The sequence below is a fragment of the Rhinopithecus roxellana genome, chromosome 6 (assembly GCF_007565055.1).
Source record: "Rhinopithecus roxellana isolate Shanxi Qingling chromosome 6, ASM756505v1, whole genome shotgun sequence".
NCBI lineage: Eukaryota > Metazoa > Chordata > Mammalia > Primates > Cercopithecidae > Rhinopithecus > Rhinopithecus roxellana.
The window spans coordinates 50,774,746-50,797,211 of NC_044554.1; the positions used below are offsets into that span (position 1 = coordinate 50,774,746).

The window sequence follows — 22,466 nt, forward strand, 5'->3', positions numbered from 1 at the left end:
GAGTCTTACTGTCCTCTCCAGCTGGCTTCTGCAGTGGGATCCTTGCCTGGAAGTTCGTTCTCTGATTTCACAATGCTCAGAGCTGCTTGACTCTGCATGACAAAAACCTATAATGAAGGGAACCCTTGGTCCCAAAGAAGAGTCATGGAAACCACTGAGCATGAAGTGTCAGGAGAACTCAGCTCCTCACAGGACGGTGTCTGGCCCAGTGCAGGGTGTGACTCTGTGGTGACACAGGTGATTGCTTGGAGGGTTCTTATGTAATCTTAAGCTAAACAATCTTTTTTAGAGGGTGTTTGCTTTATTTCATGATTTCTTTTTCTTTTTCTTTCTTTCTTTCTTTCTTTTTTTTTTTTTTTTTTTTTTTTTTTTTTTTTTTTTTTTTTGAGATGGAATCTCGCTCTGTTTTCCAGGCTGGAGTAAAGTGGTGCAATCTTGGCTCACTGCAACCTCTGCTTTCCAGGCTCAAGCAATTCTCTGTCTCAGCCTCCTGAGTAGCTGGGACTACAGAGCTGGGATTACAGGCGCATGCCACCATGCCCAGCTAATTTTTTGTATTTTAAGTAGTGACGGGATTTCACCATATAGACCAGGCAGGTTTCAAACTCCTGACCTCATGATCCGCCCCTCTCGGCCTCCCAAAGTGCTGGGATCACAGGGGTGAGCCACCATGCCCGGCCTATTTCATGATTTAAAAAAGCATTTTTTAAAAGTAGATCTGAATATGTTTGTCATTTTTTCAAATCAGTTGACAGGGCAGAGTCACACTCAGGCAAAAGAAAACCCACACTCTAAATATGTGCACAGGATATAAAGTTGCCACATGGATGAATTAGCAGGTGCTATGATGTTCTGAAGCTTCTGTCGGGACTCTTGCAGGAAATGCTCACCCGAGCCCTGCATGGCCCCCACAGCTTCCTGGCAGGCCCTGAAGGTTTCTGCACAGGAACAAGGTGACTCTGCAAGGCTGTGTCTTGGCTGCTGGCGCAGAGATACAGGGCTGAGTCTTCTGGCTGCAGGGCTTGTAGGTGAAGGTTTAAGAGAGAGCTCTTGGAGCATTCAGGTGAGAAGCGACTGGGCACACTTTCATTAATAGAGAGTTGCTCATAGTTGTACATAAACATGATCTCTGGCGGCTTCTTAGCTTTCTGCTTGTACCAGTACATAGCCCTGTGTCCCATATGTTGTTCACATTTCAAAGACTTCTTATTTGTCATTCCCATGACCAGGTGCTTTGGTGTTTGGGTAACTCCAGCGTCTGTGGGGACTGTAGGGAAACAGGGACAAAATTCACGCAGCGCCCAGGAGGAGGGTTGTTGCTGCAGCCACAAGGAAAAGGCTTGGAGTTCAAGAACAGTCGATTTGAAGCCAACTCACCTGCTCCCAGGAGACAGAGAACCACACAGCAGAGTAGCCTGCAGCCCATGCTAGCCTCGGGTCTGAGATGAGGCCTCTGACTGGGGTCCTCTGGGCGATGGGCTGGGCTCTGGTCTCCTTGGACCTGATTGGTGGTTTTTCCTGTGATGTCACTGCTCCTGACAGTTTCCCCAGACCCAGGGGATGTTTCTTCCTAGCCGTTTTACATCCTTTCTAGGTCCTGATAGAAGGCAGATTTGAATAGTCTGGGCTGGAATGAATGGGCTGGGGAGAAAGGGCAGAGCCAGCTTTTTACTCCCCAAGGATAGTCCTCTGGCAGGGGCTCTTTGCTTTCAGCTGCTTCCTCATTATGTGGATCCTCCCTCTATCTCTGTCTCCCTGTCTTTCAGGATTCCTCTCAGCAACAGACCACTCCCATTCAAGGAATCTCCCTCTGTCCTGTGGGATCACACAAGACAGAACGATTCAAAATGTCCCTTCCCTCAATGTCTAAGCACGGTGGAGCCCTTTTTGCCCGGCTTTGTGGAGGGAGGATGACTGCGTGACCACAGATGCAATGTGGACCAGCGCCCAGCATTCAAGGGTATGACTGTGATGCCAACCAGCAACCAGGCACTGAGGAGGGAGCTGAGGGAGCACGAATGGGATGAGCCACCCTCTGTCCCTGAAGTGGAGGGCATGGGGCTTGGCTGGGCTTAGAGCTAACATACACAGGATACTGAAAAAGAACAACACAAGGTGTATGGTGCAAAGGAAAGGGAAATCAGCTTGAAGCTGATGTTAGTGTGCTTGACCTGAGTACGGTCACGCTCTCATTAGAGGTACGCATGGCTCCCCGTGGGCAAGATCCCTCCTGGCCCATCTCTCCTCTTACTGTCTATCCCTTCCGCAGGTCCCTGCCTCAGAGGTTTCACGGGAGCACAGCTCCTCCCTGTGGCCAAAGCAGCATTTGGCCACTCACCAACCCAGTGTCAGCATCCAGACTGGATCCATATCCCACATCCCTGAGCAGCAGGGATGGGTTTCAAAGGTCAGGGGAGAATGAAGAGGAAGGACGTGTTGGCGACAATACAGAGAGTCAGCAGCCAGAACACCAGGTACCCACACACCTAGGACATTCTAAATTTTTACGCAACAGTAATTGTCTATGTCTGAGTCTGGGCACCATCCCAACACCTTATCTCTACAAAAATTGCCAAAAATTAGCCAGATGTAGTGGTGCATGTCTGTAGTCCCAGCTATTCAAGAGGCTGAAGTGGAAGGATTGCTTGAGCCATGGAAGTCAAGGCTGTAGTGAGTCTTGATTGCATCACTGCACTCAGGACAGAGTAAGACCCTGCACCCACCAAGCCCCTCAAAAGAAAAAAAAGAAAAGAAAAGAAATGAAATGAAACAAAGAAAAGGAAAGAAAAGAAAAGAAAATTGTCTGTGTCTGGATCCCTAGTAATGAGCAGAACAGACAGTACCCCAGCCCTCTGGAACTTGTGGGCCAGTCTGACTTGTTCAACAAATACTCCGTGAGCAACAGCTAGGAGCAAGCACAAAATCACTAACATTTTCACCCCCAGAATTCTATTTGAGTAGGGCAATTCAACATATTCAGAAAACAACTAAAGAATAAAAATGTATCTTACATAAAGTTTGATACATATAATCAGTATGTCATTGTTCAATCACTTCATATATGTGATACCATATTTCCTCACGTATTGAATCAGGAGAGCGGAAATGAGATGATCTCCAAAGCCCTTCCATTTCTCAAATGTTAGAAACCAAATTGGTCATCAGTTCTGTGGAGAGCTTTCCAACTAGAAACCAGCTGGATGACTTCCGATGGGTCTTCTCTACTTCACTGCATAAGCTATTTATGCTTTGTGACCATTTAGTTATTAGAATATCATCAATTTTCTTAAAATGTACTGTTATGCCCATATTGACTTTTCATTCTAGACCATTTGAAGATACAAATGAACACAAATAAACACAAAATGAGATGATTCATACTTTCTAAGTGATTTTTATTATCTATTGTTGTATTACATCAGTATTACCATTTTGTGATGGTAATTATAATTGTAGGACTGAGATTACGGTCGTAAATCTGTATTATATGTAAATCTACACTGGGCCGAGGGAAGACACTTATGCATGATTTAAGTCAAGGGTTTATAATTTAGATTTGTTTTAACCTGGGGATGTGCTCGGTCAGGAGGAAAACTTTAGCATTCTTCTAATGTATAAATTTCATCAGATTTTCAATGTGGCCCAAATAACACACATAAAAAATGTAAAGGATGTAGATTAGAATTTAAGGGTGTTGAATATGCTCCCTCTCAACAGGTTACATATAGGATTGATCTCTAACCTGCTACAGTTGAAGATATTCTATTCACTAGATAAAAACCTAAAATTAGCCTTATTTTAAACACTAGTATCATTACCATTAAAATTGTTTCAATTGGTATCTTCTTCAGCAAGAAAATCCTTTGGCCCTTCTACAAAGAAGTAGAACAAATGCGAACAAATAAAATTGTGTTGTATGTTTGGCTCCCAATAAGTAAACCAAATTGCCAGGGAAATAATAAAAAGCAATAGAATTTAAACTGAAAACTTGAATAATGGCGAAAGTGAAAGGTTTAATTGTCCTGAGGACAATAACTAACATAAGCATTTCCCACAACAAGGGGTGGTGACCAGAGAGTTCAAGTCATCTGAATTAGGGATGGACCTAAGAAGGAAAATGATCTCAGGACCATGTGAATTGCAAGAAGAGTGAAAAGTGGAATGGTAAATATGAAGAGAAGCCAAGTAAATGTATTTATACAAAATATAAGTAGTATATGTGATTGAAGATAAGAGGACATAACTGACTCCAAGACAGCCGGGATTTAGGACACAGAGTACTAACAAGGAGCCCCAAGAACCTGTATAAGAAAATTTTTTTTATTTTTTGTATTTCTTTCTGGGTCAGATCCTAAGTTGTGCATGCATAGGGTGGCACTCCTGAAGGCCCAGCAGGGAACAAACTCTGGAAGGCTGAAGACATGGGTAAGGATGTCAGAAGATACTCAGGGCCGGAAGGCATTGGCATTCAGACCCAGTGAGAGTAGAGAGTCATGGTGGGAACAACATGATTCCCACTAAGACCCTGGAAAGGCATGCCCTAGCAATGATGACCACATGCTGGGGCTCCCTAAGAGGGAGGGCAAAGCTGAAGTAGACCCTAGCTAGCCATATATTCAACCCTCCCAGAATAAAACCCAATACTATTTCCAAGAAATAACATAATCCAGAGCCTCAAGCCTATGTTGTCCACAATGCTTCACATAAAATCTTTCTAATCTTTCATGTAGGATATTTAGAAGTCTCCTAATCCTTCATGCCACCCAAAAATCTATCTCCTTTCTGATCCATACTACTACCAGTGTTCCTGTACCAAAATATCAGTTTTATCATGTTGTTTCACATGGAGTAGGACCAATGACTCACCACTGCCTAGAGATTTGTGTCCAAAGTCCTTTCAGGTCTCCCAATATCCCCAGTCATCTGACTATTGCCTGCTCTTGAGGAGAGTTCAAGATGACCTTCATCAGAATTGGGAGAGACGCTTGCTGGTCACCCTTCTTGAAGAGAAGGAGCCTACAAGGCACAAGGCTGCCTCCACCAGCTTCTCCTCAACACTTTCCAGTTTACCTATTGCCATGGAATTTCATGCCTCTCCCAATATTTTTCTGTTAAATAAAGTACTTACTGATCATTAGAATTGTCTCTTGATCTTAGAAATATTTCCTTCCCCTTCGTTGTGCTCATCAACCATTTTTAGCAATCATATTTTTTTCATAATGTTATATAAAATATGAACACATGTGTACAGCATAGAAAGACAAGAAATAGCTTCCTCCACCAGTTCAGATCTTCAGTGCATGGGACAGGCTCCGTTTTTGTTTGTGGAGCCCTAATACTTCAGTGGCTTTGTTGTGAAGCCCTGCTCTAGCTGAGAAACAATTCTGTGAGACTTTCGTGTGTGTAAAATAGAGGATTTCTCCACTGGGTGCACTAGCCGGCTATACTACGGACTGAAACTCCATCAGAGGCCATCAGGGAGTGGAGACTGGAGCCTTGGGTGCAGGTGCACACACTGGCCCACAGCTTCCTGGCTGAGCTGGGAGGTTTGTGCACCGGAATGCGGTGACTCTGCAGGGCTGTGCCTTGGCTGCTGGCACAGAAATACACAGCAGAGTCACCAAGCTCCAGGGACTTGATGTGAAGAATTAAGTGAGCTTTGTCTGGAGAGTCAGGTGAGATGCGATTTGGAACTGTTTCATTTATAATGAGCTCCTTGTTATTGTAGCTAAACATTATCTGCAGCAATTTCTTAGAGTCCTGCTTATACCAATACATAGTATCATGGCCCAGATTTTGTTCACATTTAAGGGACTCCTTCTTTCCCATCTGTGTGACCAGGTATTTTGGAGTCTGGGAAACAGCTGTGTCCAAGGAACCTGCAAAGGAAAGATGCAGAATTCAGGCAAATCCCAGGAGGTAGCCTGCTGTTGTTGTCATGGTGAAAAGACTTAGGGACTCCAACAGGATCATGTCACCTGGGCCCAGGACTCACCTGCTTGGAGGAGGCAGAGGGCCACACAGCAGAGGAGCCTGCAGCCCATGACAGAGTTGGGCAGACCAGGCAAGGCCTGCGGCAGGATTCTGGTGTGCAGTGGTGAGAAGTCTAGGCTGTGCTTTCCACTGCCGCTGAGAGGGGCTGCGCCAGTGAGGTCACAGCCTGTAATCATTTCCCCATTCCCAGGCTCTCCTCTAGCATGGCTCGTCCTTTTCATGCCCTGCACTTGCTGCTTTAAAGGAGTTTTTGGAACTTCTGGGAAAAGTTGAGAGGGTTGAATTGTAGCCTTCAGGATGTCTCTGACAGTCATTCCTGTGCCATTAGCCCCCTCCCTCCTCGCTTCTTACCCCGGATTGACCACCTCCTCCCTTCCTCTCCCTTTCATGCCCTTCCCCAAGAGTCAGGCTGCTGTTCCTCTCTGGATCCTTTGCTTCCCCTTCACAATAATGCAGAACACTGTTTTGCTCTCTTGAATCTTTGTTCACTTGAAGGTCTGATTAATGGTCAGCAGTCCCCCTGATTCAGAAGAGACTGGCCTAAGATTTCACCTGAGTACCAGCTGCAACCACCTAACCCACATGACTGCGATGCTAGTTCAGAGAAAACCCTGTTGAAGGGTCATTGTTGGGAGTGAACTGCAGCCCGGCTCCCTCTGATGTTCTTATCTGTCCAAGGGGTAGATCTATGAGGAAACAGGAGGCTGTTGGACAACATGCAGACACCGTGTGCTGGGAAAGAATGGCGATGAAGGTCAACAACACGGCAGTCAGGGAAAACAAAAGTAGGTGATGTCACTGCCCTTGAGTTGTCTGCAGATAATCCTCCTTCTTGGTACGAAGTTTACAACACAAGCTTATTGCAGAGTTTCTCAACTTCAGCACTAGTGCCATGTTGGATCAGGTGATTGTTTGTTGTGGGGGGCTGACCTGTGCAGGTAGGATGCTTAGTGGCATCCTTGGGCCCTACCCACCTGATGCCAATGTGACAACACAACATGCCTTCGTGTTTTCTGAATTATCCCCTGTTGAGGACTCCTGTCCCCTTTATTCTTGCCGATGGTACTCCTCTTTTCTGCCAGACATCATCCACCCAGCTTCAGGGGTGTGGTCGGGCCACAGCTCCTCCTGCAGTGTTCAGCAAGGCCCAGCACTCAGACCTCAGTGCCTCCATCAGTGGCCCCAGGGCAGCAACCTCTAGGAGGAAAACCAGGGACCAGCACTGCTAGAAAGGCATTTCTCACACACACACATATGCACACTTGCACGTGCGTGCACACACACACAATCACACACACACACACACACACACACTAACTTTGGTAATGCTGTCATCTAATGGTGAAACCCCTCCAAAGACAGACCCTGATGGTTCATTTGTGATTTGCTAAACACACAACTAGTACTAAACAAAAGAAAAATGACCACCATCCTTCTTGGAACTTCAAGCATGCTTTATTTGTTTGCAGTCATTGAATGGCTACTTAGTGCGAATCATGAGTAAACAATATTCTCACTCTCATGATGCTTATAATCCAGGAGGAGCAAAAACACATTCACACATTATCTGTAGACTAAGAACATGAAATACAGGTTACATGGAGGCCAGCAATATAGTTACTATTTACATTTAAACACTTTTTTTAAAACATCTCATTTCTTCATCTATGAAACAATGGGCATAAATAAATAATTTTCAACACTCTGTCTAGCTCTAAAATTCTGTGAACAAAACTAGGTACCCCCTAGATGTGAGTCTTATTCAGTACCTACCTCATTGCACCACACAGCTGACATGTGAAGCCTTTCAAAGAAGGAATGGAAGTGAGGGAAGATAGTGAAATGACAAGAGGCTACATACAATGGTGATGATAACTACATAAAGATGTAACCATTCTTAAAGAGTAAACTTTAAATAAATAAGTATCTCACTATCTTACGCAAGGGTTTTTACCAAATCACATGGATAGTCTCCGGGAGAGGCACTGGAATGAAACTGATAGAAAGACACTCGCCTCACATGAGGCAATGTTAGTTCTGGTTGTTGTTTTGTTTTGTGTTTTACAGGAGACATGAAAAGCAAAAGTGTTTCGTTGTCCATCAAGAATTGTCTAGCCCGGGCCTGGTGGCTCACGCCTGTAATCCCAGCACTTTGGAAGGCCGAGTCGGGTGGATCACGAGGTCAGGAGATTAAGACCATCTTGGCTAACACAGAGAAACCCCGTCTCTACGAAAAACACAAAAAAATTAGCCAGGTGTGGTGTCGGGTGCCTATAGTCCCAGCTACTCTGGAGGCTGAGGCAGGAGAATGGCATGAACTTGGGAGGTGGAGTTTGCAGTGAGCCGAGATCGTGCCACAGCACTCCAGCCTGGGCGACACAGCAAGATTCTGTCTCAAAAAAAAAAAAAAAAAAAAAAAAAAAAAAAAACATGATCTGAGTACAAAAAAGGAGCAAATAAATTGATGATGTACCTCTTCTTTTCTAACAGGGCCCACTCTGCTGCGGAAGGGGGAAAAAGCTACAGAAAGGAGAGAGGATAGATGCTGGGATCCCTGGGAAGAGCCAGGCTTCCAACAAGAAAGTCAAACAGGGAAGAAAACACAGTAATTTTATCCTGGGGATAACTTAATCCACAAAAAGGCAGAGAGTTGTAGGGGCAAAGGGAACGAGGCAGGAGGCTGCAGAAGAACTAGAACACGTTGAACTGAATGATATCACGATGCATATTTTGAACATGGGTCATGTTTTTGGCTGTCCAGTATTTAAACCCCGTGTTATATTTGGGCAATTCCCCCAAAGTTTGGGGGAATAATTAACACAAATTAAATGCATTGCCATGAGGGATAGAGATTATTTACTAACAATGAAAAATTATTATAGGTTCCCCCTTTTTTTTTTTTTTTTTTTTTTTTACTGAGAAGAAGCTCTAGATTTTTTTGTGAGGGTAGGAGTTCGAAAGTCCAGGGGGATCCTGACTCTCCAACTCTTACTTACGTTAGTCACTTTAAATATTTAATATTGAGCTTAGAAGTGTGTGTTTCGAATAGTCTGGTTTTATGACTTTACCAGATTTAAAAATGACTCATACTACAGAAAGTTAAGAAATTTAGATTCTAGCATGTAGACATGAGTTTCCTATCTTCAATACATGCTTTTGTTCCATTCCAAAATAAACTGCAAAATTAACCTCCACAGGATGGCTAATGGTTTTCCTGTTAAACTGTTTGGCTAGACTTTCACTTCCAGGCAGCATGGTGGAAAATCGTAGAGTATAGGGATATTCTGAAGCTCCCTCCTGCTGAATAGCTAACGCCTATATAAAATGTATCTTTGCTGTATTTTTGGATTTCCAAGAAGTAAGGGAAATTCCAAATGCTTTTTGAAAAGGTGAAATAGGAGCCTGTAGTGAAAACAAAATGAAGAGCCTGTTTCAGATGTGCATCCTGGAGGTCTGTCCATGCCACCTTCTTTCCCATCTGCAGCTGTTTTGGCATCATCTTTTGACATCTGGACAAGTCTAGCTTCCATGGGTCTTGGGAGACAGGGATAGATGTTGAAGCTGGAAGCTGGAAGGGAGTCTGGTGATGCTGTTTTGACAGAACCATTTGCTAAGACCCAGGAGACTGGGTTTCCTATCCTTCCAAGCTCTTGCTCCAAGAACTTAGAGGAACATCCAGAAGAGGAAAAATAAAAGAAAATCCCCTTCTAGCTTAAGTCTTTCATCATTTAGAGTCAGGGGAATGGCTCTCCAGGTATTCTTTGGTCTGATAAGTAGATTTCCCTTGGTAATTACTCTCTTTGCAATATCCCTTGAGGAAGCCCTGATTTGTCAGGCTCACTGCCCACATCTCAGGAAGTCATTTCATGGCAGGATTGAGCTGGAGCAGAGGCCCAGTGTCCAGAGCCTCTCTTATTCCTCTCAGGAATGGGTCCTCCACTGGCATCTGCCTGTGAGCTCTCCTCTTTCCCAGCTCAAACTCTCCCCCTTTCTCATCCCATGCAGGGTCACATGCAACAAATCTGGCAGTCTAGGCTCTTTGCTAGAACAAAAACACCTGCACAGCAAGGCAAATGAATAGTCTGTATTTAACCTCTCACATTTCAGCATTAACACAGCTTCTGCAGACCATATTTTCCCCTGTTGCAAATAAACCCGATATTTCTTTTAACTGTCTCCCATGTGGAGAATGCTCTGTCCTTCCTCTGAGTTCCCTCAGTCTCAGTAGAGTCACAGCTCCTCCTTGTGGTAAAAGGTCAAACGTGTGAAGGCTCTGTCCCATGGTGGACCAAAGGCAGCAAAGTGGTAGAGGTCTTAGAAACAGAGAGATGCAGCCAGGCATGGTGGCTCATGCCTGTAATCCCAACACTTTGGGAGGCCGAGGCAGGTGGATCACGAGGTCCAGAGGCCGAGACCATCCTAGCCAACATGGTGAAACCCCGTCTCTACTCAAAATACAAAAATTAGCTGGTTGTGGTGGCGCGCACCTGTAATCCCAGCTACTCCACAGGCTGAGGCAGGAGAATCACTGGAAACCGGGAGATGGAGGTTGCAATGAGCCGAGATCGCCCCAGTGCACTCCAGCCTGAGTGACATGAGCAAGACTCTATCTCAAAAAGAAAAAAAAAAAGGGAAGGCAGAGAGGTTCACTCCTTCCTTTCTTCAAGAGGCTTCTATCTAAAATACAAACATACAAAATTTCACCTCACCTTTAATAAATATAAAAACTGGCTTTTGGAGTTAATTGACTGAATTTTTGCAGAACAACATTCTTTTCAAAAACAACTACATAAACTTAACAAAATATAAAGATAAATGTTTGAAGGCACTTGGAGCTATTGAGGCAGTAAGAACCTAACCGACTGGGATCTCGAGGAGAAAGGAGAGATCTAACAGATCACTTTTCCCTCTAAGTCATTTGCCAATTTTATATCGCTGCCTAAGTAGCTGAGGAAAAAAGGGAAGACTGAGAGTGTAGCAGGTTTTGAGGAGCATCCACCACCTTTCTGATCTGGAGAACATTTATGTTCAGTGACTACTGAATAGGAGAGGAGCCTGGCAAAGGCCCCAGGCCTTGGCGCTGGGGGTAGAAGCAGGGATTGACTGAAAATGAGCACGAAGGAACTTTCTGGGTGGGGAGGATGAAATGTTTTACAGCTGGATCACGGTGATTGTTGCACAACTCCACAAATTTATCAAAATTCATTGAATTGCATACTTGCAATGGGCAAATATTGTGTTATATAATTTACACTTTAATTAAGCTGTTAAACTCCAGACATGTAGTTGGAACTTAAATGGCTAAGACCAAAGGCGAGCAGCCATAATGCAGGCCGAATCCCAGCTCTGATACAACTCAGTCATAAGCTCAATTAAGGTGATCTGCCCCTGCTACAATTCCCAGCAGAAGCAAAAGTGAATCATATGGGGAAGATGAAATCATTCAGAGCCTCAGATTATCTCTATAGTTTTTATATACAATATCCAGCATTCAAATAAATTACTAGTTGTGTGAGAAAACAAAATCACATGCCCGGAAAAGAAACAGAGAAAACAGAAAAAAGAAATAGACCCAAACAGATTCAGATGTTAAAGTTGTACAAAACTGGCTTTCAAATGACAGATGTTAACATAGTCAACGAAGTAAATGACAAAATGTGGAATTTTAGCAGACAGCTGGAAATCGTAGGAAGATTTAAGTGGAAATTCCAGAACCCAAAAACACGAATACCTAGAATTTAGATTTCAATAGGTATGTTTAAAAGAGGCATAGTTTCTTAAATGAAACTTAAAAAGTTAATCTGGCTGCCTCATGTTAAGTTGAAAGTGACAAATTCATTCCTGCCTCTGCCTCTAGATGCCTCTTGACTTTTGTTGCTGAATTCTGTTCCTGCACTGCCTGGCTTTATTCTGGCGATTCTCATGCTGGTCTAGACCTCTGTTGACCTTGAAATGGTGTGAAATGGTGTCCCAATATTAGACTACATGTTTTCTACTCTCTTAACTTGTTATTTTGTGAGCTAGCATCATCAACCCAAATGCATCACACCAGGTTGACAGGGTCATCAGATTGTTCTGCTCTTGACAACATGCTGAGCAAGACTCACTGATAATTGAGTTCCTTGTACCAAGCCCCTTTTCCTTCTGAAGATTTCCATGGGGATTGTCTATATTCTCACGGAAATACCTGAACTCTCACTCAGTAATCATTTCACCATCCTAGGAGTTAAAATATGTTTTCCTAAGCAACTAAATCAAAAAAATTCTAATAAAAATGGCAAAATGAGAATAAAGAAAAGATACAGGTTACTTGGTTGGGTACAATTCTCCCATATTCAGAGCCCACCATCACACTCTGTAGGATCTGTAAACATTCTTCAAATCCTACAGTATGTGGTCTTTTCTGCCCAAGATATCTTTGGGAATTTAATTTCCGATATCTGTCTTTTTGGAGACATTTGCAAGAACAAACCCAACCAGAGACTTCCTTTTCTTAGACAGGAAGTGGGTGCTGGCGGCTGGGAGGGAGGCAGATCTATGAGGGTTTTTGAACAGGCTGGAGGTGTCTTTGCAAGGCTGTGGGTTCACTGCTGGCACAGAAGTACATGGCTGAGTCCTCCAGCTTTGTGGACTTGATCTTCAGAGTGAAATTTGATCCATCAGGCCTTTCAACTGAGAATCGATCATCGAATATTTCAGATTTCTCTGAGATGTTATTATTAAAAAAGATAACCAGAAACTCGACTTTCTGCCCCAAGATTTGTCTGTACCAATAGAAGTATAAGTGATTAGAGATGGGGACACACCGCAAGATCACTTCCTGTCCCATCTGTGTGACCTGATGGCTGGGAGTCTGGGTGACTTCAGGTTCTGTGTGTCCTGTGGGAAAAGAAGAAGATTAAGAGAATGGTTTAGAACTGTCTTAGGTAAGTTCAAAGCAAGAATTTCCTAGAGTCCTAAGCATCGACCTGCTTTCAAGAGACTAAAAATTGCCCAGCATAGGAGCCAGGTATCCATGGCAGAATCACAACAGGAATGAGGCCTCTCCTAGCTCAGGCATCTGGTCCTGTGGAGGAAAGGAGGGGCATTTTGAGCTCCCATGACCCCACAGGCAAGGTGTGGCAGAATTACTGGTGTCTCTGGCAGCACCCACCATCCCTGGAGCGCCCTCTATAGGAGAGAGGAGGGATCTTTTGTGTTGGTGCAGAAACCTGACAGTGCAGGGCTCTGCTCAGCCCCAGGGGTCTGATGGTGTGTGCAGGACCAAGGGCCGTTAATTATTATTTTTTTTTTTTTATTATACTTTAAGTTCTAGGGTACATGTGCATAACGTGCAGGTTTGTTACATATGTATACTTATGCCATGTTGGTGTGCTGCACCCATCAACTCGTCAGCACCCATCAATTCATCATTTATATCTTGTATAACTCCCCAATGCATGCCCTCCCTCCTCCCCCCTCCCCCCTCCCCATGATAGGCCCCAGTGCGTGATGTTCCCCTTCCCGAGTCCAAGTGATCTCATTGTTCAGTTCCCACCTATGAGTGAGAACATGCGGTGTTTGGTTTTCAGTTCTTGTGATAGTTTGCTAAGAATGATGGTTTCCAGCTGCATCCATGTCCCTACAAAGGACGCAAACTCATCCTTTTTGATGGCTGCATAGTATTCCATGGTGTATATGTGCCACATTTTCTTAATCCGGTCTGTCACAGATGGACATTTGGGTTGATTCCAAGTCTTTGCTATTGTGAATAGTGCCGCAATAAACATACGTGTACATGTGTCTTTGTAGTAGAATAATTTATAATCCTTTGGGTATATACCCAGTAGTGGGATGGCTGGGTCATAAGGTACATCTAGTTCTAGATCCTTGAGGAATTGCCATACTGTTTTCCATAATGGTTGAACTAGTTTACAATCCCACCAACAGTGTAAAAGTGTTCCTATTTCTCCACATCCTCTCCAACACCTGTTGTTTCCTGACTTCTTAATGATTGCCATTCTAACTGGTGTGAGATGGTATCTCATTGTGGTTTTGATTTGCATTTCTCTGATGGCGAGTGACGATGAGCATTTTTTCATGTGTCTGTTGGCTGTATGAATATCTTCTTTTGAGAAATGTCTGTTCATATCCTTTCCCCACTTTTTGATGGGGTTGTTTGTTTTTTTCTCGTATATTTGTTTGAGTTCTTTGTAGATTCTGGATATTAGCCCTTTGTCAGATGAGTAGGTTGCAAAAATTTTCTCCCATTCTGTAGGTTGCCTGTTCACTCTGATGGTAGTTTCTTTTGCTGTGCAAAAGCTCTTTAGTTTAATGAGATCCCATTTGTCAATTTTTGCTTTTGCTGCCGTTGCTTTTGGTGTTTTAGACATGAAGTCCTTGCCCATGCCTATGTCCTGAATGGTACTACCTAGATTTTCTTCTAGGGTTTTTATGGTATTAGGTCTAACATTTAAGTCTCTAATCCATCTTGAATTAATCTTCGTATAAGGGGTAAGGAAAGGATCCAGTTTCAGCTTTCTACTTATGGCTAGCCAATTTTCCCAGCACCATTTATTAAATAGGGAATCCTTTCCCCATTTCTTGTTTCTCTCAGGTTTGTCAAAGATCAGATGGCTGTAGATATGTGGTATTATTTCTGAGGACTCTGTTCTGTTCCATTGATCTATATCTCTGTTTTGGTACCAGTACCATGTTGTTTTGGTTACTGTAGCCTTGTAGTATAGTTTGAAGTCAGGTAGCGTGACGCCTCCAGCTTTGTCCTTTTGACTTCGGATTGTCTTGGCAATGCGGGCCCTTTTTTGGTTCCATATGAACTTTAAAGCAGTTTTTTCCAATTCTGTGAAGAAACTCATTGGTAGCTTGATGGGGATGGCATTGAATCTATAAATAACCTTGGGGAGTATGGCCATTTTCACGATATTGATTCTTCCTATCCATGAGCATGGTATGTTCTTCCATTTGTTTGTGTCCTCTTTGATTTCACTGAGCAGTGGTTTGTAGTTCTCCTTGAAGAGGTCCTTTACATCCCTTGTAAGCTGGATTCCTAGGTATTTTATTCTCTTTGAAGCAATTGTGAATGGAAGTTCATTCCTGATTTGGCTCTCTGCTTGTCTGTTACTGGTGTATAAGAATGCTTGTGATTTTTGCACATTAATTTTGTATCCTGAGACTTTGCTGAAGTTGCTTATCAGCTTAAGGAGATTTTGGGCTGAGACGATGGGGTTTTCTAAATATACAATCATGTCATCTGCAAACAGGGACAATTTGACTTCTTCCTTTCCTAACTGAATACCCTTGATTTCTTTCTCTTGCCTGATTGCCCTAGCCAGAACTTCCAGCACTATGTTGAATAGGAGTGGTGAGAGAGGGCATCCCTGTCTTGTGCCAGTTTTCAAAGGGAATTTTTCCAGTTTTTGCCCATTCAGTATGATATTAGCTGTGGGTTTGTCATAAAAAGCTCTTATTATTTTGAGGTACGTTCCATCAATACCGAATTTATTGAGCGTTTTTAGCATGAAGGGCTGTTGAATTTTGTCAAAAGCCTTTTCTGCATCTATTGAGACAATCATGTGGTTCTTGTCTTTGGTTCTGTTTATATGCTGGATTACGTTTATTGATTTGCGAATGTTGAACCAGCCTTGCATCCCAGGGATGAAGCCCACTTGATCATGGTGGATAAGCTTTTTGATGTGCTGCTGAATCCGGTTTGCCAGTATTTTATTGAGAATTTTTGCATCGATGTTCATCAGGGATATTGGTCTAAAATTCTCTTTTTTTGATGTGTCTCTGCCAGGCTTTGGTATCAGGATGATGTTGGCCTCATAAAATGAGTTAGGGAGGATTCCCTCTTTTTCTATTGATTGGAATAGTTTCAGAAGGAATGGTACCAGCTCCTCCTTGTACCTCTGGTAGAATTCAGCTGTGAATCCATCTGGTCCTGGACTTTTTTGGTGGGTAGGCTATTAATTGTTGCCTCAATTTCAGAGCCTGCTATTGGTCTATTCAGGGATTCAACTTCTTCCTGGTTTAGCCTTGGGAGAGTGTAAGTGTCCAGGAATTTATCCATTTCTTCTAGATTTTCTAGTTGATTTGCGTAGAGGCGTTTATAGTATTCTCTGATGGTAGTTTGTATTTCTGTGGGGTCAGTGGTGATATCCCCTTTATCATTTTTTATTGCATCTATTTGATTCCTCTCTCTTTTCTTCTTTATTAGCCTTGCTAGCGGTCTGTCAATTTTGTTGATCTTTTCAAAAAACCAACTCCTGGATTCATTGATTTTTTGGAGGGTTTTTTGTGTCTCTATCTCCTTCAGTTCTGCTCTGATCTTAGTTATTTCTTGCCTTCTGCTAGCTTTTGAATGTGTTTGCTCTTGCCTCTCTAGTTCTTTTAATTGTGATGTTAGAGTATCAATTTTAGATCTTTCCTGCTTTCTCTTGTGGGCATTTAGTGCTATAAATTTCCCTCTACACACTGCTTTAAATGTGTCCCAGAGATTCTGGTATGTTGTATCTTTGTTCTCATTGGTTTCAAAGAACATCTTTATTTCCGCTTTCATTTCGTTATGTACCCAGTAGTCATTCAGGAGCAGGTTGTTCAGTTTCCATGTAGTTGAGCGGTTTTGATTGAGTTTCTTAGTCCTGAGTTCTAGTTTGATTGCACTGTGGTCTGAGAGACAGTTTCTTATAATTTCTGTTCTTTTACATTTGCTGAGGAGTGCTTTACTTCCAATTATGTGGTCAATTTTGGAATAAGTGCGATGTGGTGCTGAGAAGAATGTATATTCTGTTGATTTGGGGTGGAGAGTTCTATAGATGTCTATTAGGTCCGCTTGGTGCAGAGATGAGTTCAATTCCTGGATATCCTTGTTAACTTTCTGTCTCGTTGATCTGTCTAATGTTGACAGCGGAGTGTTGAAGTCTCCCATTATTATTGTATGGGAGTCTAAGTCTCTTTGTAAGTCTCTAAGGACTTGCTTTATGAATCTGGGTGCTCCTGTATTGGGTGCATATATATTTAGGAGAGTTAGCTCTTCCTGTTGAATTGATCCCTTTACCATTATGTAATGGCCTTCTTTGTCTCTTTTGATATTTGATGGTTTAAAGTCTGTTTTATCAGAGACAAGGATTGCAACCCCTGCTTTTTTTTGTTCTCCATTTGCTTGGTAGATCTTCCTCCATCCCTTTATTTTGAGCCTATGTATGTCTCTGCATGTGAGATGGGTCTCCTGAATACAGCAGACTGATGGGTCTTGACTCTTTATCCAGTTTGCCAGTCTGTGTCTTTTAATTGGAGCATTTAGTCCATTAACATTTAAGGTTAATATTGTTATGTGTGAACTTGATCCTGCCATTATGATATTAACTGGTTATTTTGCTCGTTAGTCGATGCAGTTTCTTCCTAGCCTCGATGGTCTTTACATTTTGGCATGTTTTTGTGATGGCTGGTACCGGTTGTTCCTTTCCATGTTTAGGGCTTCCTTCAGGGTCTCTTGTAAGGCAGGCCTGGTGGTGACAAAATCTCTAAGCATTTGCTTATCTGTAAAGGATTTTATTTCTCCTTCACTTATGAAACTTAGTTTGGCTGGATATGAAATTCTGGGTTTAAAATTCTTTTCTTTAAGAACGTTGAATATTGGCCCCCACTCTCTTCTGGCTTGTAGAGTTTCTGCCGAGAGATCTGCTGTTAGTCTGATGGGCTTCCCTTTGTGGGTTACCCGACCTTTCTCTCTGGCTGCCCTTAAGATTTTTTCCTTCATTTCAACTTTGGTGAATCTGGCAATGATGTGTCTTGGAGTTGCTCTTCTGGAGGAGTATCTTTGTGGCGTTCTCTGTATTTCCTGAATTTGAATGTTGTCCTGCCCTACTAGGTTGGGGAAGTTCTCCTGGATGATATCCTGAAGAGTGTTTTCCAACTTGGTTCCATTTTCCCCCTCACTTTCAGGCACCCCAATCAGACGTAGATTTGGTCTTTTTACGTAATCCCATACTTCTTGCAGGCTTTGCTCATTTCTTTTTCTTCTTTTTTCTTTTGGTTTCTCTTCTCGCTTCATTTCATTCATTTGATCTTCAATTGCTGATACTCTTTCTTCCAGTTGATCGAGTCGGTTACTGAAGCTTGTGCATTTGTCACGTATTTCTCGTGTCATGGTTTTCATCTCTGTCATTTGGTTTATGATCTTCTCTGCATTAATTAGTCTAGCTGTCAATTCTTCCACTCTTTTTTCAAGATTTTTAGTTTCTTTGCGCTGGGTACGTAATTCCTCCTTTAGCTCTGATAAGTTTGATGGACTGAAGCCTTCTTCTCTCCTCTCGTCCAAGTCATTCTCTGACCAGCTTTGATCCGTTGCTGGCGATGGGCTGCGCTCCTTCGCAGGGGGAGACGCGCTCTTATTTTTTGAATTTCCAGCTTTTCTGCCCTGCTTCTTCCCCATCTTTGTGGTTTTATCTGTCTCTGGTCTTTGATGGTGGTGACGTACTGATGGGGTTTTGGTATAGGTGTCCTTCCTGTTTGATAGTTTTCCTTCTGACAGTCAGAAGGACTGTCTGTTGGTCTGTTGGAGATTGCTTGAGGTCCACTCCAGACCCTGTTTGCCTGGGTATCAGCAGCAGAGGTTGCCGAAGATAGAATATTGCTGAACAGCGAGTGTACCTGTCTGATTCTTCCTTTGGAAGTTTCCTCTCAGGGGTGTACTCCACCCTGTGAGGTGTGGGGTGTCAGACTGCCCCTAGTGGGGGATTTCTCCCAGCTAGGCTACTCAGGGGTCAGAGACACACCTGAGCAGGCAGTCTGTCCGTTCTCAGATCTCAACCTCCGCGTTGGGAGATCCACGGCTCTCCCCAAAGCTGTCAGACAGAGTCGTTCGCGTCTGCACCGGCTCCCGCTACTTCCCCTGTTGGTCTTCAGCTGTGCGCTGTCCCCAGAGGTGGAGACTACAGAGACAGGCAGGCTTCCTTGAGCTGCTGTGAGCTCCACCCAGTTCGAGCTTCCCAGCGGCTTTGTTTACCTACTTAAGCCTCAGCAATGGCGGGCGCCCCTCCCCCAGCCTCGCTGCTGCCTTGCGGATAGATCGCGGCAGACTGCTGTGTTAGCAGTGAGGGAGGCTTCGTGGGCGTGGGACCCTCCCGGCCAGGATTGGGATATATTCTCCTGGTGTGCCTGTATGCTTACAGCGCAGTATTGGGGTGGGAGTTACCCGATTTTCCAGGTGTTGTGTGTCTCAGTTCCCCTGGCTAGGAAAACGGATCCCCTTCCCCCTTGCGCTTCCAGGTGAGGCGATGCCTCGCCCTGCTTCAGCTCTCGCTGGTCAGGCTGCAGCAGCTGACCAGCACCGATTGTCCGGCACTCCCTAGTGAGATGACCCCAGTACCTCAGTTGAAAATGCAGAAATCACCGGTCTTCTGTGTCGCTCGTGCTGGGAGTTGGAGACTGGAGCTGTTCCTATTCGGCCATCTTGCTCCGCCCCCCAGGGCCGTTAATTATTAACAGCAGTGCTGGAAAATATGGGGCTCAGCTAGGTAACCCTGAGTACAAAGTCCGGCTCAGAAATTCCAGGAGGTCGCCTTCTCTTATTACCTGCTGTGAGCAACAATTCAGGTGCAACAGACTCCATGGCTGATAATGGATGCCGAGAAAACTTGGTATTAGGATTAAAGAGACAGAAAGAAAAAAAATCAAGTTTGAAAGTTTTAAATCCTGAGTGGAAGAGAGAAGCCAACAAGAAGTTGAAACTCTGAACATGCCCCAGGGAGAGTGAACTAGAAAACAATGATGCAAACGCCATGGGGAACCACTGTCCTCAGGGTCAGGCACTGATACAGCCACCTGAAGAAGGCATTGGGTATTCTGTATTTAAAAAAAAAGGAAAAAAAGGAAAGGACCTGCCGGGTGCGGTGTTTCACGCCTGTAATCCCAGCACTTTTGGGGTCCGAGGGGGGCAAATCAAGAAATTAAGAGTTTGAGACCATCCTGGCCAACATGATAAAACCACATCTCTACTAAAAATAGCTGGTTGTAGTGGCAGCGCCTGTCGTTCCAGCTACCCGGGAGGCTGAGGCAGGAGAATCGCTTGAACCTGGGAGGTGGAGGTGGCAGTGAGCCGAGATCACGCCACTGCACTATTCCAGCCTGGTGACAGAGTGAGACTCCATCTTAAAAAAAAAAAAAAAGAAAGAAAGAAAAGAAAAGGTCTGACTATATTTGGATCTGGGATGAGGGCTGAGATCCAGCATCTAACTTGAGTCAGAAGAAAAGTCAAAAAACAGTTCATATTGGAAGGTGCATTAGTGTGGCCAGAGTGTTAAACACTTCACACAACATTTCCCAGAGGCACAAGCCAACTGGAAGATACTTGGAACAACTTAAACGTGACAGCATCTGTCCTACATTCAAATTCAGGCATAGTCTCGTTCAAGACAAAGTCATGTCCCAGGCTGCAGGCGTCTGGGCAATTTAGCATTGTCACATCCAATAAATGACAGTATTATGGTCTGAGATTTCTGCCGAGGTCCTATGGAATGCTGAACCGAGTGTTGAGGCTCAGCTGAACGCGTTGCCCCCATGGATCTCTGACTAGACTTAGGAGGAGGTTTGTGCACAGGGAGGCAGTGACTCTGCAGGGCTGTATCTTGGCTACTGGCGCAGAGATACAGAGCTGAGTCTTCTGGCTGCAGCGCGAACACATGAAGGTATAAGCGAGAGCTGTCAGGGCATTCAGGTGTGAAGTGACTTGGCACAGTCTTGTTTTCAATGAGTTCCTTACAGTTGTAGTAAAACATGAACTCCAGGGATTTCTTAGCTTTCTCTCTGAGCCAATACAAAGAATCATGTCCCAGATGCTCACGTTTCATCATCCTTTTACTCCCCATTCCTGTGACCAGGTATTTTGGTGTCTGCGTAATTCCAGTATCCATAGAGCCTGTGAAAATAGGAAGCCAAATTCAGACGAAGCCTAGGACAGAGTATTCTGAGGCAGTTTCATGAAAAAAGTAAAAAATGCAAGGACAGAAATGTCCCACCTGTGCCCAGGACTCACCTGGGACAATGGACCACACCACAGTGGAGGCTGCAGCCCATGGCAGGGTCACACGGGCAGAGGCGTGGGGACCCTGAGTCTCCCTGTTGGCATTCTGGTCTTGTGGGTGTGCTTCCCTGGCCCTGAGACAGGGGCTGCTTGGGAAAGTCTCTGCTCCTGTTGGTGTCACTGTTAGTGTCTACAGCTCACACTTCCTCTTTCCCTTCCACCTTTGCGCCTGCACCTCAAGAGGTGGGTTTAGACTAGCTTGTCAGGGCCAGGTGTGCACGGCAGCTTCCTCAGACAGTTGCATTTTTCTTAACAACTGCCTGCCCTCCCCACAGTGAATGACTGGGTCTCCCCTTCCTCTTTCTACTTGTGGCTCCCCTCCTCCCTAACACACAGACCCCTTCCCTTTGGGCAGATGCCTTCCTGATGCCTGTCTTGGACCCAGGCGAGCGCACTCCAGCTCCTCTCCCTCATCTCGGTGAACTCCAGGAGGCCACCTCACCTGGCTCAGCTGAGCCCTTCCCTGGAGCCAGCTGTGCATCATTTTAAGACCCAGTAATGTAATGCCAACTAGGGAGGGAGCACCCTTCAGTTGGTGCTGAGGGGGCGTGAGAGGAGTAATCTGCAACCCCTACCCCCAGGGAGCATCTCACCTACTTAGGATGCCGAACCTGAACACAGACTCGAATGACAGAAGGCCCTAGGGGCATGAGCAGAGGGACTGCAGAGACAAGGCTACGCAGGTCCAGGTGGAATGGATTCAGTGTCTTCATGTTGTCCACACACGGTCTCTCAACTAGCACAAGGAGCAAATCCTGATGCCAGAGCATTTGATTCCTTCCTTAGTCCTTTCCTCCCTCCTGCCTCTCTTCTCCTCCCTCCACTTGACTCAGGAATGTCACTAAAGTCACAGCTCCTCCTGGAGGTGAAAGAGGCACATGGCTCTCTTCTCAGCCATCTGCCCCCAGTCCTCCAGATACAGCACTCGGAGCATAGATACACAAAGGGATTCCGCAGGGGAATACATAAAGCAAGAAGACATTTGAAAGGCAGAAGTAAACGCTTAGCAACTCTCACTGCCCCTTACTGGTGAAACGCCTCCAACAGCCTCAATATACACACTTAAGATATCAAAATAATATGATCCACTAGGTATTTATGGAACACAGAACTATATTTCAGGCACTGTTTGAGGACCAGGAATAGAGCAATGAATAAAACCAACTCTCATGGGCACATGGGCCATTTTAATTTGTTCAAAAAGCTTTTGTGAATAATGTTCTCATTCTCAAAGTGCTTCAGGGATTACAGGAGCTATAAGATATGTTTGACATGGGCTGGGCGCAGTGGCTCACGCCTGTAATCCTAGCACTTTGGGAGGCAGAGGTGGGCGGGTTACAAGGTCAGGAATTTCAGACCAGCCTGGCCAATATGGTGAAACCACATCTCT

General features: G+C 44.4%; 3 gene segments (V, D, J or C); all 3 read right to left on the reverse strand.

Moving 5' to 3' along the window:
• Positions 1-842: 842 nt before the first annotated feature.
• LOC104655101 lies at positions 843-1,726 on the reverse strand. The segment is given in 2 exon segments: positions 843-1,267; positions 1,378-1,726. Coding segments are annotated over 2 exon segments (474 nt in total).
• Positions 1,727-5,433: 3,707 nt separating this feature from the next.
• LOC104655100 lies at positions 5,434-6,131 on the reverse strand. The segment is given in 2 exon segments: positions 5,434-5,879; positions 5,996-6,131. Coding segments are annotated over 2 exon segments (495 nt in total).
• A 6,398-nt stretch (positions 6,132-12,529) lies between these two features.
• LOC115898175 lies at positions 12,530-13,097 on the reverse strand. The segment is given in 2 exon segments: positions 12,530-12,873; positions 12,963-13,097. Coding segments are annotated over 2 exon segments (393 nt in total).
• Between the last annotated feature and the right edge of the window lie 9,369 nt (positions 13,098-22,466).